The sequence below is a fragment of the Chelonia mydas genome, chromosome 2 (genome assembly GCF_015237465.2).
Source record: "Chelonia mydas isolate rCheMyd1 chromosome 2, rCheMyd1.pri.v2, whole genome shotgun sequence".
NCBI classification, from domain to species: Eukaryota; Metazoa; Chordata; order Testudines; family Cheloniidae; genus Chelonia; species Chelonia mydas.
The window spans coordinates 97552609-97578959 of NC_057850.1; the positions used below are offsets into that span (position 1 = coordinate 97552609).

Genomic DNA, 26351 nt, shown 5'->3' on the forward strand with positions numbered 1-26351 from the left:
AAATGAAGTCCTATTCTGGGCCCCTAGCTTGAAGAAACTGGTTGAAAATGAGGGTAAAATTACATGAAAACATTTTTGTCTGTTTTTCATCAAATTTTTCCAACTATCTGTAACTGTTTAGCTTGGCAAAACTTAAATTTTTAGCCATGCAAATCCGTTTCATTACACTGATTTGTGAATTCTGTACTGGTGATTTGATCATCTCCTTAAATGTCATTTTCCTTGCCTCCAAGCCATTCAGTAACCACGTTATGACCCTGGTTATGCCATTTACAACTGTAGCGGGATTGTCACAGCTACACAAATCAGTGAAGTCAAAACTCTTCAGTATCAATTAGCAGTCAACGCTTCAATGAAAAGAGGAAATGCAGTAATCCTAAAATATTGCCACAGAAATGTGTAATTCCCCTCCTATTGGGTAATCTCATTTTGCTAATTTATTCGGGCAACTTCTATTAATTAAATTCAAGCTATACTTCAGCAACACTAATGGATGGCAATGGCCTTACCTCCCACTTATTATCTACACCCGGCCTGAAGGGAGTCCGGCGATTGTAAATTTCATAGTTTCAGCCAGGTGGCGGTGATTTACCAGTGCCCCGGGAGCCCGGCTGTCGCATTGTGCGCATAGTGCAGGCAGCGTTTCGTTTCAGTCTGACGCAGAATGTTCCCCGTGGCCCTTCAGGAAAAATTGGGGTGCTTTAATGTGATTCCTTCTTTCCTGCCAGACATGCCGTGTGGCATGGGACGGCTTAGATTGCAGGGGCGCTGTGTGGTCTGCATTGCCCTGGTACCCGGCCTTGGGCGAGGAGAGGGCAAGCTGAAATCTTGAAAATTGGCGGGAGAGCAGCGAGGCGGAGCTCCGAAGCGCCACGGCAATGATCTGGGGAGCAAGGTGACAGCCGCAGCAGCTTGCTGTTAGCAGGAGGCCGGTTTTCTCGTCATGTGCTGGGCTACATCTGCGGCGCATGTTTGGGCCCCATATACATCTCCCTATTCGGCATATGCTTTGCATAGGGAGGGAACTCAGCGCCTCGGGCCAACACCCGGCCCCATCACCCAGCAGGACGCTGCTGCTGCCGCCCCTCGCAGCCACACTCTACCTAGGCGCTGCTTAGCTGCCAGCGCGCGGCCACCAGGCTCCTTAGTCCATCGCGTCCCGAGCGCCCGCATACGCAGCAGCCTCGCGCACCTCGGCGGAGCTGCTGGAAGCCGCGCGCGCTGAAGGCGGGAGGAGGCCGCGGGAAGAGAGGCGCGAAGCGACCGGAGGAGGGAACGCGCGGTTAGAACGCCGAGTCGTACCCTCCCCCCGCCCGGAGACTAGCGCCGCGCTGAGGCGAGGTTCGGCGTGGGGACAGGGTTTCGGGGCTGCCCTGGCCTGCTTCCGTCCCTGCCCCTCCATTTGACACCCCACCACCCCCGATTCACTTGTCACTAGCAGGAGTGGCCGGGGGCTTGGTCCTTCTCCTCAGCCCCAGGGAAGCTGCTAACCGCAGCTTTATTCCGGGGGAGGGAGGAACAACCCCCCCCCCCCCCGAACTAACCCCATTCACACTTTGGAGAAAGGCGAGGATCAATAGCCCATCTGATAAATCTCTCAGCAGGTGCCCCCCCTTCCTCATGCTCTAAGTCCAAAGCAAAGCGTCCCAAACGTTGCTCCTGCGGGCTGGAAGTTGCTCGGGGCGGTGGCCAGCGAGAGGCAGTCTTCTCCCCTGTAGAAGGATTTGGGGAAAGAAATAGCTGGGGTGAAATTAAATAGTTGGGGCAAACTAAGCAGTTGTTTGAACTGTATTTATTTGAAGGGCATTCTCAAGCTGCCAAACAGCTTCCATCAGTGAACCCTGTGCCACCTTGGAGGTCCGGTGGGGGCAGAGCTTTCCTCTTTGCAAGTGACTCCTGAACAAGTGAGTGTTGGGGGAGGGGGAGACTGGGTCTTATCTGCAGCTTGTGGTGATGGCCTTTTGGGCCGTGCTTCTCTTCATATTTGGTATTTATATGGATTATGTGGCCACCTGCAGTTATATTAGGGTACTTTTTTTTTTTTTTTTTAACTGTAATCCAACCACTCGCTGACAGGGGATTGGAAAAAACATCTCTATTGGCAAGATATACCATAATTGTCTAGTATGGGGTTACTTGTACCTTTCTTTTAAGTATTTGATACCAAGAGAGACTGGGCCACTGGTCTGATCCAGTAGGGTAAGTTCTATATGCATTGTGACAGGGTTGGGCCAGATGGCTACAGGAGAGTAATCCTATTGGGATCCAGGAGCTACAGGAGAGTTTTTTGTTTTTGTTTTTTTGAAGCAGAAAAGAATTTTATTTGTGTAACACTTACAAAGAATCACCAAAAAGGATCAAGCAAAACTATGCAACAAAACAAAAGCAAACGCAGGGTATAACCCAGCAGCCTTCAGGAGGGCGAAGTGTTCAGGCTAGCCTGGACCCAGAGCAGGGGGGCTTCGTCGACACTCGTGGTCTTCCACCCTCTCGAGTTACCTAGTGCCACGCCCAGTGTCACCGATTACTCCTCTCCTGAGGGTGCCCGACAACATGGGCATGGCTGCGGGGTGGGCAATTTGGGGGGTGGGGGGGGGACGTACACCCACGTGTGATAGGACCTCTCCTAAGTGACAGTGATGATGGTATCCACAGCGGCAACGGCTGGGGCTGGGGACTCTCGCTCTTCCCCTCAATCAAAGGGTCAGACGGAGGGAACCGGATGGGGTCACCGAGCAGAGAACCTCGGACAGCGCCCACCGCTCCTCGAAGGCGTCAAGGGAGTCGGTGGACACCGCCCAGAGGAACTCCGCCTGGATATGTGAATGTACTGAGGATCGGAAAACGGCCCTACAGTCGCAGAACGCTTCATTGGCCAGCCTCCCCTCTCTGGTTTTATAGATGGCTGTTTTAGCTAGGGCTAGGAGGAGGTTAACCAGGAGATCCTGCGACTTTGTGGGGCCACGGATGGGGAGTGTGTAGATAAAAATGTGAGGGGAAAAGTGTAGCCAAAAGCGTAATAAAATATTCGTGAGGAGCCAGAAAAGGGGCTGCAGCCTGGCACACTCTAAATATACGTGTGCCAGGGTTTCCTTCACGTTGCTAAAAGGACAAGTATCCGGGATGGGGCTGAACCGCGTCAAAAACACGTCCGTGCTCACAGCTCCGTGAAGGAGCCGCCAACTAATGTCCCCGACGGGCCTCGGGACCAAGGTGGAATACAGGCTGGCCCACCGGGGTTGCTCACCCTCCAAAGGTGGCAGGAGGTCCCGCCACTTTGTATTGGGGCGGGACACCAGGGTGTGGGCGTGAAGGGTGTGAAGCGTGAGTGTATATAGATGTTTCCTTGGCACGGTTTGGAAGCCTACCAGCTGCAGTTCATGAGCCGGCTCACAGTGAAAGGGTGAGGGGTTTGTTGGGATCTACGGGGTAGGGGCCCAATTGAAAGGTCCGGCGGGCCTGGGGTAGAGGGTGGGCGGTGTGTGCCCTCACGCAGGGCTCGGTTGAGATAAGCCCGAGCAGCGGGCTTCAAGGCGGCCTTCACCTCCTGAAGTACGCGCCGGGGGTACGAGGTCTGGAGAGCTCCATGCGCCCAGCGAGCGTCAGGGGATCCAGCCAGTCTCCCCGGTCGTAGTCCAGGAGGTCTCCGACTCTCGTGACTTCCGCCAGGACCAAACTCTGGCGCACCGAGCAGGACTCCGCCACCTGCACACGGAGCTGGGGGTTGTGTAGCAGGGGCTCCGCGAGGAGATCTGCTCCCACGGTGGCCACCACGGACCTGGTCATTGAAAACAGTTTCCAGGTCCGGAGGAGGTCCTGGTAGAAGACCAGCAGCCCGGAGAGGTCTCGCGGAAAACCTCTTAGACAAAGATAAAAGAGCCGCCGGTCATATCAGAGCCCTTGGAAGCGGCACAGGAAGGCGTGCGTCAATATGCTCCACGTCGAACTACCTGCACTATAAAGGAGCCTCTGCAGGGCCTGGAGGCGGAAGACACGGACCTGAGTGTGCAGACGCTTCAGGCCCTGCCCTCCTTCCTTCAGGGGTAGATGAAGAACCCCAACAGGGACCCAGTGCATTCCTGACGAAAAGAAGTCTAGAATCGATGTCCAGAAGTTGGTCAGGAAACCCGGGGCCGGGACCAGGGTGTTGAGCTGGTACCAGAGCATGGACAGGACTAGTTGGTTAAGCACCAGTGCTCTCCCTTGGAGGGAGAGACATCGGAGTAGCCTCGTCCATTTCCGGAGCCACTCTATCACCCCGCCTTCTAAATTTTGCCAGTTCTCCAGCGGAGAAGGGTGCATGGCAGAAAAGTAAACGCCTAGGTAGAGCAGTGGACCCACGCTCTACCAGATGGTCTGAAGCGCGGGTGGGAGGGAGCTCACCTGCTGCCAGTCCCCCACCGCCAAGCCAGAGCTCTTGACCCAGTTGACTCGGGTGGAGGAGGCTGCCCGAATAGATGGCCTGTCAAGCCTCCACCCGCGCCAAGTCGCCCGGGTCCTGGACCACGAGGAGCAAGTCATCAGCGTACGCCAACAGGACCAGCTGCAGCTCCGGCTCCCGCAGCACCAACCCTGTAAACCTCCTTCGGAGGAGACAGAGGAAGGGCTCGATCGCCAGAGCGTACAGCTGGCCCGAGAGGGGGCACCCCTGCCGTACTCCTTGCCCGAAGCTGACCGGTTCGGTCAGGGTCCAGTTGAGCCTAACCAGACACTCCGCGGAAGCGTGCAGCACCCGGAGAAAACTCACAAACTGAGGTCCAAATCCAAACGCCTGCAGAGTGCCCAGGAGGTACCCATGGTCCACTCTATCGAATGCCGTCTCCTGATCAAGAGACAGGAGGGCGAACGACAGACCATCTCTATGCCCGAGTTCCAAAAGGTCTCGGACTAGAAATAGGTTGTCAAAGATGCTGCGGCCCGGGACAGTGTAGGTCTGGTCTGGGTGGATCACGTCCGCCATCACGGACCCTAGCCGCAGCGAGATTGCTTTTGCTACGATTTTGTAGTCCGTGCTAAGGAGTGAGACGGGACTCCAGTTTCGTAAATCATGGAGGTTCCCCTTCTTTGAAAACAAGGCGAGCACCGCTCGCCTGCACGAAAGAAGGAGGACCCCGCCCTGCAAAGACTCGGCCCAGACAGTGGCTAGGTCTGGGCCAAGGATGTCCCAGAACACGCGGTAGAACTCCACGGTCAGCCCGTCCATGCCCGGAGATTTATTGGTGGGCATGCGACGGAGGGCTTCCGAGAACTTGGCCAGGGTGAGAGGCAGCTCTAGTCAGTCTCGGTCGCCCATGCTGACCGTAGGGAGTTCCTCCCAGAGCACCCTGCAAGTGCCAGGATCGGTCGGATCCGGGGAGAAAAGGCTTGTGTAGAAGTCACAGGCCCTCCCACACATCTCCACCGAATCCATGAGGGGGTGCCGTCTTCTGCTAGAAGGCAGGTGACGTGTTTCTTGGCCCCCCTCGTTTTCTCCAGGGCGTAGAAGAAACGGGAGCCGCGATCCATCTCCCGAAGGAGGCGGATGCGGGATTGGACAAAGGCACCTCAGGCCCGATGGTCCTCGAGGGCCCGGAGCTCCTCCTGCTTCTCCCGGCACGCTCCGCAGAGGAACGGGTCCTCGGGGCTGGCGGCCAGAAGCCTCTCCATCTCTAAGACCTCCCGTTCCAACTGCTCTATCGCTGCATTTCTCCGCCGGCTGGTGCCCCGGGTGTAGTCACGGCAGAAGAGCTTGGCGCGCACCTTCCTTAGATCCCACCATCACCGCGCCAAGGGAAAGGCACGCTGCTGCTCTCGCCAGGCCAGCTAGAACTCCCGGAAGGACGTCAGGAAGCACTTAACCCCCAACAGGCTGTTCTTAAAGTGCCAATAGGCCGGCCCCGGCCTCTCTGCAGGGAGGGAGGCCGTTATGGTGGCTAGATGATGGTCGGAGAAAGGGGCCAGCCAAGTGTTTGGAGGAGTGGGCTCGTGAAAGATGGAAACAGGATAAATAAATACGGTCCAACCGAGAGTGGTGTGACCGATGGGCCTCCACCCGGACAAAGGTGAACATGGAAGTGTCATCTGGGTGGTGGTCACGCCAGATGTCCACTAGGGAGTGATGTTCGACTATTCCTCGGAGAATGTTCGCGGCGGCCGGGCTCAGCTCGGCCCCTGAGCGGTCCTGCTCCTCGAGGGTAGTGTTAAAGTCCCCTCCCAGAGAATCTTCCTCGTAAGAATCTAGGGTGCCGAGGAAGTCGGACACCCGCTGATAGGATTGCGGCCACTTCGGGCTCATTGTCGGGGCATAGATGTTAACAAGGTTGACCACGAGCTCCTCCATATGGACTCGGAGATGCAGCAGGTGGCCTGGCATGGCCTCAGTGACCCCTAGCACCTCGGGCCGTAGGTTGGGGGAGAACAGGATCGCCACTCCACCCTGTCGAATCGTGAAGTGGCTAAAGTAGACCCCGTCCCCCCACTCCAGCCACCAGCTGTCCTCGGCGGTCGGATCCGTATGGGTCTCCTCAGGAAAACCACAGAGTACCCCCCTTCTCGAAGGTAAGAGAGCACCTGGGACCTGCGGAGAGCCATCCTACAGCCCCTAGTGTTCAAAGTTGCAATAATGAGAGGTGTCATGCGGAGGGCTGGGGGGGGGGGGGGTTCCTTGTTGGCGGGGGTGTTCGCGGCCCCCGGCGGGTCGCGCAACAATCCGTGACCCATCCCGTAAGTGAGTACATCATCATGGAAACTGCGGGCCCGCCCGTAGGCCGCGGCACCGTGCCTTCCTTTCCCTCTACCCTCCTTTATAAGGGCCCTTGTGGCCTGGAGGATTTGATCAAAGTCCCCCCATAGCTGGAGAGCTAGCTGTACCCTGTTGCAGGAGCCACGGATGTCTTCTAAAAGCTCCCACAATGCTTTTCGCAGCTCATGGCGGGGGGTGTGGGGGGTTTGCGATTTCCTAGTTATTCCCTGGTGGGGCTCTTGGTGCAGCCTTGTGGTCCGCTGAGGCGGGCAGGCAGGGTGCAAACCACTGACGGGGCGTCTGACAGGCTAAAGTTATTAGGTCCGTCTCAAGCCTTGGGGTAGAAGGGGATGGCGGAGGGAAAATTGCAGCTCCTAATGGGTCACGGCAGGAAAATGCAAAGGCTGCTCCTTGGGGGGGATCCGCAAAAAATGGGAAAGAAATAACCCCAGGGGCAGCAATAGCATTGCAGGAGGAGGTGGATTGGGCAGGGACAGGGGTTGGGGTGGGGGCAGAGGCGAGGCTCTGGGCTTCGGGAGGCAAGTAGCTGAAAGGTGGCGCCTCCTGAGTAGATTTGAGGGTTAAGGGTGGTGGGGAGGGGGCTCCCAGTGATACTAGGCGCAGGCTCTGTGGTGGATTTGGCAGCCACGGCATCAGGTGGTGGACCCCTTCTGTGGGGTGCCCGCCCGGGAAGGCGGTTAGAGGGAGGGAGCATGGGGAAAGGGGGACTGGGGTGAGGTTGCCCAGATCGAGGCCGGCCGGCAGTAGGTCATCCTCTCTCTGGGTGACCGGGGTCAAACCTAGGGCCTCGATCTCCTCATGCATGGAGGAGAGGTCGCCTTCCGCCACCCCAGGGGTCTCCCCTCTGCCGCCCGCTTCGACGGTCGCTTCGGGGTTCGCGGGGGGTTCGGGTGATATTCGGGCAGAAGGGGCTTCCTCAGGGGTCTCGGAGGGGAGGGTCTCCCATGGAGGGGAGATCCTACCTTCCAATGCTATTTTGTCTTCCCCTCCCGACACCGGCGGATGGATCTCACTCGTGGGCATAGCGGAAGGCTCAGTATCCAGTGTCTCCCTTCCTGGTCTTCCGGGGGGCCTCCGCATCGGATAGGTGCAGCGGAGCTCGAGCCTTCCACTTGCCTCGCTTCCCGTGGACTAGGGTCCAGCCCTCCATAGCATCGTCTGGGGGCTGGTTAGCAGGGGTCGTGTCGGCAGGCAGAGGCGATGGTTTAGGGATTCAGGGGGCTAACGGTGAGGCAGCATGAGGGGAGGGGGGTTCTCCTTGGGGCGGGCCCTCTCCTATGCCCGGTAATATCTTTGCTGCACCCTCCTCCATAGGCTCTGCTGGATTGTTAACAGCAAGGGCGGGGCTCTCGCTCGTCTGGGCGTTGTAGAGGAGGTGTCTCTTGGGCCCGGCCGGGAGCAGCGGTGGAACGAGCAGGAGGAGAGGTGGTTTCGGGTACCAGGCGGCCAGGGACGTCGGCAACGACGGAGCCGATGTCCTGCCGGGTCTCAGGGGTCTCGGGTGCCCCTCCCTGCCGGGCCAAGGGGCAGTCTCTTCGGACATGCCCCGCTGATCGGCAGAGGTAGCACGGGCCTCTCCTGTGGAATAGTAGACCCGATAGCGGGCTCCCTGGTAGGGGATCAGGAAGGACCCCTCAAGCGCCTCTTTGTCACGCACCGCCGGCGGCGGTAGAAGCTGCTCTTGCCGGCGGAACGAAAAGACGTGACGGAGGGTGGGGTCCTTGCAGCCCAACGGGAGAAGGCTGATGACAGAAACGGGTTTCCCCAGGGTGGAGAGAGCGGGTAACAGGGCAGCATTGGGTAGAAAAGGAGGGACAGAAGTCAGGACTAGGCAGACGCCCAGGTCCTCTAGCGATTCCAGGGGAACGAACACCCTCCCTCCCCACCGCCAGGCCCTTCTCCACCTCCTCCTAGGCGGCAGCCTCTAATGCTAAGAAAAAGATGACTTTCCCGTACATTTTGGAGGCCACCACAATAGCCGTGGGTCCTATCACCCTCGCCAACGCCTGCACGTATGTCTCCACGTGGGGCGAGGCGGGCACCAGGAGGCAACAGACGCCGTGCTTCCTGGTCATGGTGGGAAAGGGGCCCCGGCCGCTATTGATGGTAGTGGAGGCGGTGGGTGGGCGAGATGACGGGGGGGCGGAGGCTGCTACCGCCCAGGCATACGCCCTGGGAGCCGGGGGAGGGACGCTCGCAGAGCTGGTGGAGGGAACAGCGGGGAGGGACGCCATGGTCGATGACGAGGCCACAGCGGTGGGGGCAGCCCCTGCCATGGAGGGCCTGGTGGTTGTAGCGGGGCCCTTTCCCTTCTTCGCACCCTGGCCTTTCTGGCCAACTGGGGGGGCTCTCCTAGAATCTGGGGGGGTGGTGGGCATAGCAGCGGCAGTAGTCGCCTCGGTGCCTCCTGCTGCCGATGCCCCAGCGGGGGCAGTGGCAGGTGTTTTGGCAGCAGTGGGGGGGGGGGGGCTTGGTGGTTGGGTAGGTGGGGGAGGAGCAGCTGAGGTTGTTAGAGGGGCCTCACCCCTCTCATTCCCTGCCATTGTGAGCAGGGAGAGACGGGGAGACACCAGAAGGGGGAGAGGGAAGCAGATTAACCACTTCTCCCTACTGGGCTGCAGGCGGGGGGGCGGCAAATGGGTCGGACTGGACGGGGGAGGAAACAGGAGTTGGGGTCAGGTAATAGGGGCAAACTGTGGGGTGACCAGTCCGGGGGGGGTGGGGGGGACGCACGTTTGTCCAAAGAGTCTCGTTTGGTCGGCTGTTGTTTCTGGTCCAGACAGTGGAATCGGGGAAAGCAGCTGAATCCAGAGGCAGATGGCAAGTTGCCAGCAGGGACGGACGGTGGGGGGGCCGTAACAGTTGTAGTAGTGTTGGGGGTGGGGGCACCGATGGGTCGGGGGGCAGCTCCGTGCCACACCCACTGTGCCCCTACAAACGCAGTTAAGACACAGTCAAACTCCCCCCACACGAGAGTACAGTTCAAAAGTTACTCAGTCTTACGGCCCCCTCCACGATGATTTGTAGCTTCCCTGGGTGATTTCTCTGTCGGCTCTCTTCTCTCCCGGGCTTTGTGGAGCATTCCAAAAATGCCAAGCAGATAAGAAGAAAACAATAACCTGTCCGTTAATTACAGGTCCACAAACGAACAGCAAACGGCTGGGTCTGGGGGCTTCCACTCCCCTCGTCCGGGGAGCGGGTCGGCAATCCCTCCCCTCCCCCCCCCGTGGGGTTGCAGCTGGAGCAGTAGCAGCATCCGAGGGCAGGCGTGGGGGGGATGGCAGCTAGCTGGTAGCCGACCAGCACTCGAACAGCAGCAGAAAAACAGCAAAAAAAACCAAAATGAAGAAAAAGCGTCTGGCCCGGTCGGGGGGGGGAAGCTGAGACAGGGGCAAAAAGTAAGAAAAGCCCGGGCCAGGGGGCTTTAGGAGAGAATAGAAGGCAGATATGTTAGCCCCAGGTTAAGTAGGTCCCTTTTCCCTGGGTAGGGTAACAGGGAAGGCTCTAGAACAATCAGGAACCTTCTGGAGACAATTCTGACAGACAGGCTGATTAGAACACCTGCAGCCAGTCAAGAAGCTGTTAGAATCAATTAAGGCAGGCTAATCAGTGCACCTGGGTTTAAAAAGGAGTTCACTTCAGTTTGAGGTGCGCGTGTGAGGGGCTGGGAGCAAAAGGCGCTAGGAGCTGAGAGTGAGAATGCGGACTGTTGGAGGACTGAGGAGTACAAACATTATCAGACACCAGGAAGAAGGTCCTATGGTGAGAATAAAGAAGGTGTTGGGAGGAGGCCATGGGGAAGTAGCCCAGGGAGTTGTAGCTGTCACACAGCTGTTCCAGGAGGCACCCTAGACAGCTGCATTCCACAGGGCCCTGGGCTGGAACCCAGAGTAGAGGGCGGGCCCGGATTCCCCCCAAACCTCCCAACTCCTGGTCAGAGGAGGAGTCGACCTGGATTGTGGGTTCAGAAAAACGACCAAGCTGAGGGCTGCTGTGAAGCTCCAAGGTGAGCAAATCTGCCAATAAGCGCAAGACCCACCAAGGTAGAGGAGGAACTTTGTCACAGCATATATACCTATTAAAATGTGCAACCAACCACAGATCATCTTCTAAGACTTAAAGTGCAGTTTCACACTGACCTCACTTTTCATAAAACTGAAAACTGAGTATCAGGGTGACTATGTGACCAAACTTGGTTTTTAAAACCTTTTTTCTTCTATTTGAAATCGTTTTGGCTCTTTAATCCACTGATGGGGAAGTAGGGAAAAGGAGAAGGGACCTGTGAATGCCTCCACCAGCTCGGGATCCCTCTTCTCATGATTTTTGAACACTTGGGTTGGCATTACTGTTTACTTATTCAGCTTGCATGTGACTCTGCTGAGGTCCACAATATCCTAATAATAGTCTCCTCTTTTTGATAATGAAGTAATATTTTTCTTTTATTAAAGACTAAGGTGCTGAGTTGGGACAGTTAACAAAATAAGATGAATGACACAAGACACCAGTCGCTGTTCTTCGTCAGTTTGCCTGAGTTACAAAAGCTCTGTGCCATTAAGGTTACGCTGAGTTCTAAATTGGCAGAAAATGAGGTTAGGAATACACAGATGAAGATTTGCAGGTAAAGGCAAATAATGGTTGGCATTCTCAGAAGTAATTTTTTTTAAAGTCTTTCAGTAGTAGTAAACTGTAACAAGATCCGTAAAGTTCCTAACAGTTATAACATTCAAACATATTACAGAATACATTTTTTCCCTATAGCTGTTCTAGTAAGGTACATCATGATTATTTTTTTTTAAAAGGCAACAATATCCTTTATAGCTTGTAAAGCATTCAATTTTAAGTCACTTGTCATGTGTGAACCACTGAATTAGTAAGGGAATAATAAAAGATTCAAAGTTAGTCCATAGTCCTATGCGAAGTCCTGGAACTCTTTGAATGCATCACCTAAGATATTACAGTGTTTTACAGAGGTTGAGGTGAGGAATAAAGTGATAGTACTCTCCCAAAAAGCACACTCACCTTCCCAACATACTCCAGTTACCATGCCTACTCTTGTTTTTGTTTCACATTTACCTTCCCACTTTCTGGGAGAGAGTGAGTGCCAATTCTGAATGTGGATTTTGTTTTTCTCACAAAGGTTTCCAAACAATGATCAGATAACTGTTTGTGACTGACCAGTCTGGGTGGGATGTGAATCAGTAACTTGAGCTATCCAGCATTTTCTGCTGAACTACGGGAAAATGTAGTTAAGTTTTAGGAAAATATAACTAAAATAAAGGTAACCTAATGCTGAGATGTCAAGCCCAATTTAGAGGAAATTCACTTCAGAATTAATTTTGAAAAGTTTTATCTTTGTAGGCAATTGTTATTTCTTCATCCAGATATCCTTTCTTCACCTGTCCCTGGAACACTGAATCAAATTTCAGTTGTAATGGCGGTCAGTAATAAAATCTCTGATACTTACAGTATTTCTATCTGCATATTCCAAGTTGTGTTGTTAGCAGAACTACTAATAAGTAAATTGATACAATTTAAATATAAATTGTTAATGCAAAATACGTAAATTAACACCAATAATGAATGTGGCATATTATTTCTTCCATGGAAGAAATGGCACTTTGAAAGGACAGGGGTAAGTAATGTGTATCATCACTTCATATAGAGAAGTACAGTGAAATGTGCCTTAAGTGTTGAGGAGGAGTGAAATCCTGGCCCTACTGAAGTCAATGGCAAAACTGATGACTTCAGTGGGTCCAGGATTTTACCCAAAATATTTGGCAGTGCTTTGGGAGTGTCTTTTTCATAATAAGGTCAATCTCTTAACTTTCACTGTAAACTAAATTACACAATTATTTAATGTTAAATACTACTATATTTTATAAAAAGAAAAGGAGTACTTGTGGCACCATAGAGACTAACCAATTTATTTGAGCATAACCTTTTGTGAGCTAGAGCTCACTTCATCGGATGCATTCAGTGGAAAATACAGTGAGGAGATTTATATACACACAGAACATGAAAAAATGGGTGTTATCATACACACTGTAAGGAGAGTGATCACTTAAGATGAGCTATTACCAGTACTAGAGCGGGGTGTGGGGGGAGAGGGGGAAGAAAACTTTTTGTAGTGATAATCAAGGTGGGCCATTTCCAGCAGTTAACAAGAACGTCTGAGGAACGGTGGGGGTGGGGGAATAAACATGGGGAAATAGTTTTACTTTGTGTAATGACCCATCCACTCCCAGTCTCTATTCAAGCCTAAGTTAATTGTATCCAGTTTGCAAATTAATTCCAATTCAGCAGTCTCTCGTTGGAGTCTGTTTTTGAAGTCTTTTTGTTGTAATATTGTAACTTTTAGGTCTGTAATCGAGTGACCAGAGAGATTGAAGTGTTCTCCGACTGGTTTATGAATGTTATAATTCTTGACATCTGATTTGTGTCCATTTATTCTATATTATGTATTTTTAAAATATTGTGCCTGGTGTTTTTAAACTATCATTCACTTCACATATTAATGGGCTAGTTCTTATAAAACAAAGATGCTATTGGGCCAGGCCTGACATGAAACACTGGAAAAAATGACTTTATTTAATTTATGTATTCACTTTTTAATGTATTAAAAAGATCTCTCTCGTATCAAGATGAATATACAAAATCGAATAAAACATACACATGTTGCTCCTAAACAGCAAAAATTGGACATTGCTGAAAACTTTTCCATGTAATTTAAATTGTATTTTTTTCCTATATAAGTACCAGACAGTTTATGTTTGTCACTTAAAAAATTCTGTCCTCCTTCCCCAGTGCCATGAGCAGAGCCTCAGAAACTGTGGGGAAATATAATGGGACCCTGCATGTCATGAGTTGCACAGAGCTGTACAAAAACCTAGAGCCAGCCCTGTGGGAAGACATTTTCATCCAACTGCATTAATTAAATATTTTATTTTGGTCATTGGTTAAGGACAAAGGAAAATAGCTCTTCCCTGCTGACCTTGAGAATGCAATTATCAGCCAGGGAAGAGACCCACAGCAGCCATCCTGGGTCCATTGTGGATCTTTTCAGTCACCAGCCCCCTTCAGGATAGCTGAGGTAGTTTCAATGCAATTTGATTAGAAATTTCTGCCATAGTGGGTACTGGTTCATGAGTAGGACTTGTAGACTCTACAATAATACAAAACCCCCACCAATAATAAAAAAAAAATTAAGAAAAAACAAGGAGTCCTTGTGGCACCTTAGAGACTAACAAATTTATTTGGGCATAAGCTTTCGTGGGCTAGAGCCTGCTTCATTAGATGCATGGAGTGAAAATACGGGAGCAGGTATAAATACATGAGAGGATGGGGGGTTGCTTTACCAAGCGTGAGCTCAGTCTAATGAGTGAAATCAATTAACAGCAGGATACCAAGGGAGAGAAAATAACTTTTGAAGTGGTAAGAGAGTGGCCCATTACAGACAGTTGACAAGAAGGGTGTAACAGTAGGGCGAAATTAGTACTGGGGAAATTAAGTTTAGGTTTTGTAATCTCTAAGGTGCCACAAGGCTACCTCGTTGTTTTTGCTGATACAGACTAACACGGCTACTACTCTGAAAAAAATTAAGACCGATAGATATCAAGGACTTGGCTCTGGAAGAATGGTTAGTACAGAATGTGGTAAGGCTGCACCAGTAATTGTTGAATACTCCTTTTAAGTTCAAAAGGTTCAGATAATTCTTTTGTTTTTGTTTAGATATCTTTTTACAAAACAGGAAAATGTCAGGCTTATGTACAGAAACATGGAGCTACAGTAAGTGATTCTTCACACTGTTACTTATTCATTGTTGCCAGTACTTGTGATCCCAGTCGTAAAAACTGATATTTTTCACAGTGCTTGCAATTCCCATTCCAACAGAAAATCTCCCCCCTACTTAAATTTTGCACAAAATGCATATGCCGTGTATTATAGGATTGGCTTACAGTACCAAATAATGCAAAGAACAGAAAACTTTGTGAAGTCCTGTCAATGATCTGTTTTTGTTTTGTTTGCAGTGTATATTATGATTCTGTTGTGCTACATTGCCTGTGATATAACGTTTGCGTTTGTATGGCTGAGTGTGTACTTTCAGAAACTGCTAAGTAGGAAGACAGTAGTTATAATCAAAACCAAGTTGTAATCATGCATGTGCATCTTCATTGTGGCCTACCTTTCTTTGTTCTTAGATGTATGACCTTGCATTTGACTGTATAAAAACACCTTTTGTTCAGATGAGCCCACCTTACCAAATGATCTATGTCAACTTGTATAACTAATCTGACGCCATCATTATTTACCACTCTATCCTTTTTTTTTTGTCATCTGAAAATTTTATTACAATTATTTTATATTGTCTTCCAGCTCACAGATAAAGGTATTGAATAGCATTGGACTGAGAACAGATAGGATCTCACTAGAAACATTCTTTTTGAGAGATCAGCGAACCAGTTTTTAATGCATTTGGTATAGGCTACACTGATTTTTGTCTAGTGCTATTTTTTTAACAGATTGTCATGTGGGACCAAGTCACATATCTAGGTATATTATGTTAACACAATTATCTTTATCAACCAAACTTGTGATCTCATCAAAAAACATCCTTGAGCTCGGGCTAGAGAGGCAACTGGGCTTGATATATGTGCATGTTGGGAATCACTGGTTAGAGTTTGGAATGAGATATAAACAATATCCACTGAAAAGTACTATATATAACTCATTCAGTCATTCCTTTCCCCCCAACCTTCTGACCCTCCAAAAACCCATAATGCATTAGAATGCACCTTAATGTTGTCCAGTAAAATGCAAAAGGCCAAATCCCAATCTGTTGCAGTTCCCAGTTATAATAAAGGGTACAGGTGCTCAGCATCTTTCAGGATCTAGCCCAAAATAACAGTATGATTATCTTTTATAAAACCGTGATTTAATTACTTTAAAATCTACTTATTATATAATTATTTAAAACTTTTTTCCTTTGGTTAATATTACTAGATTGAGGCTCCAGAGAGAATTGGCCCAGCCATCCTTCAACTATGTCTCTGTTACACACTTATAACCAGACTTGCCCCCAGCTGGAATAAGGCTGGTCATCTGTTGGTACAAGGTATCTTACTCAACTGGGTCAAAGTCTGACTCTTTGACTTTCAGTACTTTATTATTTTTTAAATTATATTTGCCATGCATATGCAGCCTACTCTTTGATTATTAGTCTTACATTTTTGTTTTTGTATTTCTATGATTGTTTCTTTATCCCAGTTCAATTTTTTAATGAATAATATAAAAGGACAAGGAATTCAAATTTTCTATCTCCCCTCTCCTTTGTGTAACTGATTTAATAAGCATTTAAATTGACCATAGTATATTCAGTTAATTTCAAAATCAAATTTTGCAATACAGCAGATTTATGAAAATACTGTAAATAGGTTTCAAAATCAGCTGTTCTGTTTCACAGAAATTGCACACTTCACTTACATAGGATGAAAGTGACATGCTTTACGACCATGCCTTTCCATCAAGTTTCATAAGGCTAGATGTTGTTGTTCTTACCACCTAACAATGTTTCCCCTACTAACTGAACAAGGTGAGAAGAGTGACAAATTAGCAAATGTAGAAAACCAGACACAAGTGGATGTGGTTCTAACACAACCACATGCTATTCATCCATTAAAGGAATTGTATGGATTTATTCTACAGTATAAATTGGGATAAAAATGTGTTTTTCTGTTTTAGTTCTAGTCTTACTGTTATTAGACTTTTTTTTACTTTATTTTGAATCAGTTTTTCTTCATTGACTATCTTCAAAACAGATTTACATCCCTTTAAAACCAATGTATTCAAGAAAAAGAATTAAAATCAGAGGGCCAGATCCTCAGATGGTGTGAAATTGGCTTACTTTTATTGAAGTAAACCTTTAGCACCTACAGTGTTCGTTCTGGGGTGTGTAGCCTATAGGAGGATGATGCTACAGTAGTTTTACATTTTGAGTTTACACTGTATCTTGTTATGTATAGGTATGCTAATGAAGAGTATTCAGGTCGGCTCTTTCCTCCTTCCACCAAGTGCGCTGCATGTGACCTAGGCAGAATGTTTCCACAAGCTTTCCATGGCCAAGGGGCATGGGCAGCTGGTTGGTATGAGGTAGAGTGGAGACAAAGTACGCATAGCCCTTCTTCAACCAGTATGGGAAGCACTATCCAGCACCTTTATTCCCAACTCTTCTGGATACTTTCTGAGACATTCTACCCATCTGTTGTCAGTGGCCCCTCCTCATTCAAATCAATGCCACTATTTGGTTCTTAATTTCATAGTATCACTTAGGGTATGTCTACACTACAAAATTAGGTCTAATTTTTAGAAAGTGATTTTTTTAGAAAGTGATTTTATATAGTCGATTGTGTGTGTCCCCACACTAATGCACTAAGCACATTAAGTCGGTGAAAGGCGTCCACAGTACCAAGGCTAGCATCTACTTTCGGAGCGTTATACTGTGGGTAGCTATCCCACTGTTCCCGCGGTCTCTGCCGCCCATTGGAATTCTGGGTTAAGCTTGCAATGCCTGATGGGGCAAAAACATTGTCGCGGGTGGTTTTGGGTACATGTCGTCAGTCGCCCCTCCCTCTGTGAAAGCAACGGCAGACAATCATTTCGCGCCTTTTTTCCGTGTAGGCGCCATACTGCTTTCAGCAGACGGTCCAGTAGGACTGCAAACAGTCGTCGTCATCCACAGCTTCCGCTGCTATTCTGCTCTCCTGATGCTATGAATCCATCTTGCAGGTCCTCTATATGACTGTCGTCATCCACCACTTCCGCTGGCACTCTGCTCTCCTGGTGGTCTTGCAAGGCTGCTTCCGCTGCAACTCTGCTCGACTGCTCTTGTCTCGCCATACCACAGCAAGCGTGCAGCCCACTCAGCTGTTATGTCCTGACAGCAGACGGTGGAGTAGGTCTGCAAAACTGGTCATCCAACCACCGCTTCCCCTGGAACTCTGCTCTCCTGCAGACGCCATACCATGGCAAGCATGGAGCCCACTCAGATCACCGCAGCAGTTATGAGCATTGTAAACACCTCATGCGTTGTAAACACCTCATGCATTATCATGCAGAACCTGAAAAAGCAGGCGAAGTGGTGGCGATGGCAGCGCAGTGATGAGGACATGGACACAGACTTCTCTCAAAGCACTGGCCCTGGCAATTTGGCCATCCTGGTGGCAATGGGGCAGGCTCATGCCATGGAACTCCGATTCTGGGCCTGGGAAACAAGCACAGACTGGTGGGACCGCATAGTGTTGCAGGTCTGGCTGTGAAACTTTCGCATGTGTAAGGGCACTTGCATGGAACTTTGTGACTTGCTTTCCCCTGCCCTAAAGCACAAGAATACCAAGATGAGAGCAGCCCTCACAGTTCACAAGCGAGTGGCGATAGCCCTGTGGAAGCTTGCAATGCCAGACAGCTACCGGTCAGTCTGGAATCAATCTGGAGTGGGCAAATCTACTGTGGGGGCTGCTGTGATCCAAGTAGCCAATGCAATTACTGAACTGCTGCTATCAAGAGTAGTGACTCTGGGAAATGTGCAGGTCATAGTGGATGACTTTGCTGCAATGGGATTCCCTAACTGTGGTGGGGCAATAGACAGAACACATATCCCTATCTTGGGACCAGACCACCAAGGCAGCCAGTACATAAACCGAAAGGGGTACTTCTCACAGGTGCTGCAAGCACTGGTGGATCACAAGGGACATTTCACCAACATCAACGTGGGATGGCCGGGAAAGGTGCATGACGCTTGCATCTTTAGGAACTCAGGGTGTTGGATCATATTAAAGAAGTTCTGTATTAAAATCACAAATGAGTTTGATACCCTGAAATTTAAACTATGGGGAATTACTAATTAAGAGGTCTCTTGGTTTTTGGTACTGTTTCTCTCCCTCTCTGTGTGAAAATTGCAAGCTGCTAATTGTGTTAGTACATTCTAAGGGTATGTCTACGCTACAAAATTAGGTCGAATTTATAGAAGTTGGTTTTGCAGAAATCGTTTTTAAATAGTCGATTGTGTGTGTCCCCACACACAATGCTCTAAGTGCATTAAGTGCATTAACTCGGCAGAGTGCTTCCACGGTACCGAGGCTAGTGTCGACTTCTGGAGTGTTGCACTGTGGGTAGCTATCCCACAGTTCCCGCAGTCTCCGCTGCCCATTGGAATTCTGGCTTGAGATCCCAATGCCTGATGGGGCAAAAAACATTGTTGCGGGTGGTTCTGGGTACATGTCATCAGGCCCTCCTTCCTTCCCTCCCTCCCTCTGTGAAAGCAACGGCAGACAATCGTTTCGCACCTTTTTTCCTGAGTTACCTGTGCAGATGTCATACCACGGCAAGCATGGAGCCCGCTCAGCTCACTGTCACCGTATGTCTCCTGGGTTCTGGCAGACACGGTACTGCATTGCTACACAGCAGCAGCAGCAACCCATTGCCTTGTGGCAGCAGACGGTACAATAGGACTGGTAGCCGTCATTGTCATGTCCGAGGTGCTCCTGGCCGCGTCGGTCAGGAGCGCCTGGGCAGACATGGGCGCAGGGACTACATTAGGAGTGACTCGACCAGGTCACTCTCTTTAGTCCTGCAGGCAGTCCTATTGTACCATCTTTTGCCGGGCAGGCAGGCAGATGAGGATGGCTAGCAGTCCTATTGTACCATCTTCTGCCGAGCAGCCAAGAGATGTGGATGGCTTGCAGTCCTTCTGCACTGTCTGCTGCCAGCCAAAGAAGTAAAAGATAGATGGAGTGGATCAAAACAAGAAATAGACCAGATTTGTTTTGTATTAATTTGCTCCCCCCACCCTCCCTCCCTCCGTGAAGTCCTGCCTGAAATACGAGAGGGAGGGATAGCTTAGTGGGTTGAGCATTGGCCTGCTAAACCCAGGCTTTTGAGTTCAATCCTTGAGGGGGCCATTCTGTGTGACAGTTGTTTGTTTCTCCTTGATGTAAAGCCACCCCCTTTGTTGATTTTAATTCCCTGTAAGACAACCCTGTAAGCCATGTCATCAGTCGCCCCTCCCTCCGTCAGGGCAACGGCAGACAATCGTTCCGCGCAGACGCCATACCACAGCAAGCATGGAGCCTGCTCAGATCACTTTGGCAATTAGGAGCACATTAAACACCATGCGCATTATCCAGCAGTATATGCAGCGCCAGAACCTGGCAAAGCGATACCGGGCGAGTAGGCGACGTCAGCATGGTAACGAGAGTGATGAGGACATGGACACAGACTTCCCTCAAAGCACGGGCCCTGGCAATGTGGGCATCATGGTGCTAATGGGGCAGGTTCATGCGGTGGAACGCCGATTCTGGGCCCGGGAAGCAAGCACAGAGTGGTGGGATGGCATAGTGTTGCAGGTCTGGGACGATTCCCAGTGGCTGCGAAACTTTCGCATGCGTAAGGGCACTTTCATGGAACTTTGTGACTTGCTTTCCCCTGCCCTGAAGCGCATGAATACCAAGATGAGAGCAGCCTTCACAGTTGAGAAGCGAGTGGCAATAGCCCTGTGGAAGCTTGCAACGCCAGACAGCTACCGGTCAGTCGGGAATCAATTTGGAGTGGGCAAACCTGCTCTGGGGGCTGCTGTGATGCAAGTAGCCAACGCAATCAAAGATCTCCTGATATCAAGGGTAGTGACCCTGGGAAATGTGCAGGTCATAGTGGATGGCTTTGCCACAATGGGATTCCCTAACTGTGGTGGGGCCATAGACGGAATGCATATCCCTATCTTGGCACCGGAGCACCAAGCCGGCAAGTACATAAACCGCAAGGGGTACTTTTCAATAGTGCTGCAAGCACTGGTGGATCACAAGGGCCGTTTCACCAACATCAACGTGGGATGGCCGGGAAAGGTACATGATGCTCGCATCTTCAGGAACTCTGGTCTGTTTCAAAAGCTGCAGGAAGAGACTTTATTCCCAGACCAGAAAATTACCGTTAGGGATGTTGAAATGCCCATAGTTATCCTTGGAGACCCAGCCTACCCCTTAATGCCATGGCTCATGAAGCCGTACACAGGCAACCTGGACAGTAGTCAGGAGCTGTTCAACTACAGGCTGAGCAAGTGCAGAATGGAGGTAAAATGTGCATTTGGATGTTTAAAAGTGCGCTGGCACAGTTTACTGACTCGGTTAGACCTCAGCAAAACCAGTATTCCCACTGTTATTACTGCTTGCTGTGCGCTCCACAATATCTGTGAGAGTAAGGGGGAGACGTTTATGGCGGGGTGGGAAGTTGAGGCATATCGCCTGGCCACTGGTTACACGCAGCCCGGCACCAGGGTGGTTAGAAGAGCACAGGAGGGCGCAGTGCACATCAGAGAAGCTTTGAAGACCAGTTTCATGACTAGCCAGGCTACGGTGTGACAGTTCTGTTTGTTTCTCCTTGATGAAACCCCCTCCCCTTCGGTCACTCTACTTCCCTGTAAGCTAAGCACCCTCCCTTCCTCCCTTCGATCACCACTTGCAGAGGCAATAAAGTCATTGTTGCTTCACATTCATGCATTCTTTATTAATTCATCACACAAATAGGGGAATAACTACCAAGGTAGCCCAGGAGGGGTGGTGGAGGAGGGAAGGACAAGGACACACAGCACTTGAGAAGTTTAAAACTTATTGAATGCCAGCCTTTTGTTGCTTGGGCAATCCTCTGGGGTGGAGTTGCTGGGTGTCCGGAGGCCGCCCTACCGCGTTCTTGGGCGTCTGGGTGAGGAGGCTATGGTACTTGGGGAGGAGGGTGGTTGGTTACACAGGGGCTGTAGCGGCAGTCTGTGCTCCAGCTGCCTTTCCTGCAGCTCAACCATATGCTGGAGCGTATTAGTTTGATCCTCCAGCAGCCTCAGCATTGAATCCTGCCTCCTCTCATCACACTGCGGCCACCTTTCAGCTTCAGCCCTCTCTTCAGCCCGCCACCTCTCCTCCCGGTTATTTTGTGCTTTCCTGCACTCTGACATTGTTTGCCTCCACACATTCGTCTGTGCTCTGTCAGTGCGGGTGGACAGCATGAGCTCAGAGAACATTTCATCACGAGTGCATTTTTTCCGCCTTCTAATATTCACTAGCCTCTGGGAAGGAGAAGATCCTGTGATCTTTGAAACACATGCAGCTGATGGAGGAAAAGAAAAGGGACAGTGGTATTTAAAAAGACACATTTTATAGAACAATAGGTACACTCTTTCACGGGAAACCTTGCTGTTAACATTACATACGCAGCACATGTGCTTTCGTTCCAAGGTTGTATTTTGCCTCCCCCCCACCACATGGCTAGCCCCTCACCCCTCCCTGTGGCTAACAGCGGGGAACATTTCTGTTCAGCCACAGGCAAACAGCCCAGCAGGAACTGGCACCTTTGAATGTCCCCTTAAGAAAAGCACCCTATTTCAACCAGGTGACCATGAATGATATCACTCTCCTGAGGATAACACAGAGAGATAAAGAACGGATGTTGTTTGAATGCCAGCAAACATACACTACAATGCTTTGTTCTACAATGATTCCTGAGTACGTGCTACTGGCCTGGAGTGGTAAAGTGTCCTACCATGGTGGACGGAATAAGGCTGCCCTCCCCAGAAACCTTTTGCAAAGGCTTTGGGAGTACATCCAGGAGAGCCGCAAATGCCAGGGCAAATTAATCATTAAACATGCTTGCTTTTAAACCATGTGTCATAAATATAAAGGGAAGGGTAAACCCCTTTCAAATCCCTCCTGGCCAGAGGAAAAATCCTCTTACCTGTAAAGGGTTAAGAAGCTAAAGGTAACCTCGGTGGCACCTGACCAAAATGATCAATGAGGAGACAAGATATTTTCAGAAGCTGGGAGGAGGGAGAAAAACAAAGGGTCTGTGTCTGTCTGTATGATGCTTTTGCCGGAGACAGAACAGGAATGGAGTCTTAGAACTTAGTAAGTAATCTAGCTAGGTATGTGTTAGATTATGATTTCTTTAAATGGCTGAGAAAATAGCTGTGCTGAATAGAATGAATATTCCTGTCTGTGTGTCTTTTGTGTAACTTAAGGTTTTGCCTAGAGGGATTCTCTGTGTTTGGAATCTAATTACCCTGTAAGGTATCTACCATCCTGATTACACAGAGGTGGTTCCTTTACTTCTATTAAAAGTCTTCTTGTAAGAAAACTGAATGCTTTTTAATTGTTCTAAGATCCAAGGGTTTGGGTCTGTGGTCACCTATGCAAATTGGTGAGGATTTTTACCAAACCTTCCCCAGGAAGTGGGGTGCAAGGGTTGGGAGGATTTTGGGGGGGAAAGACGTGTCCAAACTGCATTTCCCAGTAAACCCAGATAAAGTTTGGTGGTGGCAGTGAAAATCCAAGGGTAAAATCATTTTGTATCTTGGGGAAGTTTTAACCTAAGCTGGTAAAAGTAAGCTTAGGAGGTTTTCATGCAGGTCCCCACATCTGTACCCTAGAGTTCAGAGTGGGGAAGGAACCTTGACACCATGTATAGTATTTTAAAAGGTACACTCACCAGAGGTCCCTTCTCCGCCTGGCAGGTCCGGGAGGCAGCCTTGGGTGGGTTCGGAGGGTACTGGCTCCAGGTCCAGGGTGAGAGACAGTTCCTTGCTGTCAGGAAAATCGTTTCTCCGCTCGCTTGCTGTGAGCTATCTACAACTTCATCATCATCATTTTCCTCGTCCCCAAAACCTGCTTCTGTGTTGCCTCCATCTCCATTGAAGGAGTCAAACAACATGGCTGGGGTAGTGGTGACTGAACCCCCTAAAATGGCATGCAGGTCATCATAGAAGCGGCATGTTTGGGGCTCTGACCCGGAGCGGCCGTTCGCCTCTCTGGTTTTCTGGTAGGCTTGCCTCAGCTCCTTAAGTTTCACGCGGCATTGCTTCGGGTCCCTGTTATGGCCTCTGTCCTTCAAGCCCTGGGAGATTTTGACAAATGTTTTGGCATTTCAAAAACTGGAACGGAGTTCTGATAGCACGGATTCCTCTCCCCATACAGCGATCAGATCCCGTACCTCCCGTTCGGTCCATGCTGGAGCTCTTTTGCGATTCTGGGACTCCATCATGGTCATCTCTGCAGATGAGCTCTGCATGGTCACCTCTGCTTATGAGGTCTGGCCAGCATGGCAAGCTGCAGGTGACCATGCAAACAGGAAATTGAAATTCAAAAGTTTGCGGGCCTTTTCCTGTCTACCTGGCCAGTGCATCTAAGTTGAGAGTGCTGTCCAGAGCAGTCACAATAGAGCACTCTGGGATAGCTCCCAGAGGCCAATACCGTCCACAGTGCCCCAAATTGCGTCCACAGTGCCCCAAATTCGACCCGGCAAGGCCGATTTAAGCGCTAATCCCCTTGTCGGGGGTGGAATAAGGAAATCGATTTTAAGAGCCTTTAAGTCAAAAAAAAGGGCTTCATCGTGTGGATGGGTGCAGAGTTAAATCGATTTAACGCTGCTAAATTCGTAGTGTAGACCAGGGCTAAGACAGAGTCTGTTCTCAAAGCAATTCTTTTTAACAACAACTACTCACACAGAGAGAGACTCAAAGCAATACTCTGTAACAACAGAATCAGCACCCAGAGACTCCCCGCCCTTTTGTTGTATTCATCTTGCTTTGTTAACAATTGTGATTAAAATAGAGATAGAGGATGTATGTGGATGGATGCTTGGTGTGGATAATAACTGAATGATCAGGGAGGTGCCAGCCTAAGAATCCAGTGTCCATCGGCTGAGTAAGGCGTTAAGTGGAAATAACTAGAGGACCCCCAGAAGGCAGACTGGAATCCACCCAACAGCCTCAAGGATGGGAGAACCAAAGAACAAGATAACATCTGGCAGCATGGAGCCGTCAGGAATGTGCTATCTGCTGATTGATTCAGCAACAGCATGATGAAGAAATTCCCATAGACTGGAATAGGAAGAAATTCCTATAAAAATGGACTCTAGAAAGTGAGAACGTGAGGGTCTGATTCTGCAAACCAACTTCCAGGAGCATCAGATGTGCCTCTGACAAGGCCTTGTTCCCTCCTCATGTCCAGGCCACCTGGCCAGTGGCTTGGCATGAGCAACTCTAAGGCTGGTAACTATGATAACAACCTTGCAGAACCTGTGTGTGTGTGAGTGAATGTGTGAATAAATATGAAATTGAATAGAATGTTATAGCTATAACTAACTACTTACTATGATTCTTTCTGTATTCACAATAAATGTGGCATTTTGCCTTTTCCCCTTTAATAAGATCCTGCTGGCTTTTATTTTATTGGTATAAGAAGGGCTGTTCGAATAGTTGCAAGAAGGGACTTAATTTCCAGACCAGAAAATTACCGTTGGGGATGTTGAAATGCTAATAGTTATCCTTGGGGACCCAGCCTACTCCTTGCTCCCATGGCTCATGAAGCCATACAGCGGAAGCCTGGACAGTAGTCGGCAGCTGTTCAACTATAGGCTGAGCACGTGCAGAATGGTGGTAGACTGTGCATTTGGATGTTTAAAAGCGCGCTGGCGCAATTTACTGACTCGGTTAGACCTCAGTGAAACCAGTATTCCCATTGTTATTACTGCTTGCTGTGTGCACCACAATATCTGTGAGAAGAAAAGGAGTACTTGTGGCACCTTAGAGACTAACAAATTTATTTGAGCATAAGCTTTCGTGAACTACATCTGATGAAGTGAGCTGTAGCTCACGAAAGCTTATGCTCAAATAAATTTGTTAGTCTCTAAGGTACCACAAGTACTCCTTTCTTTTCGCGGATATAGACTAACACGGCTGCTACTCTGAAACCTGTCAATATCTGTGAGAGTAAGGGTGAGACATTTATAGTGGAGTGGGAGGTTGAGGCAATTCACCTGGCCCCTGATTACACGCAGCCAGACACCAGGACAATTAGAAGAGCATAGCAGGGCACGCTGCGCATCGGAGAAGCTTTGAAAACCAGTTTCATGACTGGCCAGGCTACGGTGTGAGAGTTCTGTTTGTTCCTCTTTGATGAAAACCTGCCCTCTTGGTTCACTCTACTTCCCTGTAAACCAACCGCCCTCCCCTCCCTGCTTTGATCACTGCTTGCAGAGGCAATAGTCATTGTTTCAAATTCATGCATTCTTTATTAGTTCATCTCATAAATAGGGGGATAACTGTCAAGGTAGCCTGGGAGGGGTGGGGAAGGAGGGAAGCACCAGGTGGGGTGAGGGAGGTGGGAAGGACAAGGCCACACTGCACTTCAAAACTTATTGAATGCCAGCCTTCTGTAGCTTGGGCAATCCTCTGGGGTGGAGTGGTTGGGTGCCTGGAGCCCCACCTCCCCACGTTCTTGGGCATCTGGGTGAGGAGGCTATGGAACTTGGGGAGGAGGGTATGGAACAGGGGCTGCAGGGGCTGTGCTCCTGCTGCCTTTCCTGCAGCTCAACCATACGCCAGAGCATCCTCCGGTAGCTTCAGCATTACATCCTGCTTCCTCTCATCACACTCTCCCCACCTCTCCTCTTGCTCCTGCCACCTCTCCTCTCGCGTGTCCTCCTGTCCTCCTGTTCATTTTGTGCTTTCCTAGACTGTGACATTGCTTGCCTTCATGCATTTTGCTGAGCTCTTTCAGTGCGGGAGGACTGCTTGAGC

At 49.8% G+C, this 26351-nt stretch overlaps 1 protein-coding gene across 24 annotated transcripts in view; it reads left to right on the plus strand.

The window, feature by feature from the left end:
• Positions 1 to 1153: 1153 nt before the first annotated feature.
• The window catches only part of C2H18orf63 (chromosome 2 C18orf63 homolog), a 57503-nt gene continuing 32305 nt past the window's right edge, over positions 1154 to 26351 (plus strand). For 13 of the 24 annotated variants that reach the window (XM_043539944.1, XM_043539946.1, XM_043539947.1 and 10 more), the window contains exons 1-6: positions 1154 to 1282; positions 1803 to 1904; positions 11191 to 11360; positions 12101 to 12179; positions 14471 to 14527; positions 15743 to 15854. In XM_043539944.1, coding sequence (XP_043395879.1) covers positions 11227 to 11360; positions 12101 to 12179; positions 14471 to 14527; positions 15743 to 15854 — 382 coding nt within the window. In that variant the 5' untranslated portion in view covers positions 1154 to 1282; positions 1803 to 1904; positions 11191 to 11226. Of the gene's footprint in view, positions 1283 to 1802; positions 1905 to 11190; positions 11361 to 12100; positions 12180 to 14272; positions 14395 to 14470; positions 14528 to 15742; positions 15855 to 26351 lie in introns of those variants that run through there. The other 11 variants (XM_043539952.1, XM_043539953.1, XM_043539955.1 and 8 more) reach the window with 7 other exon arrangements.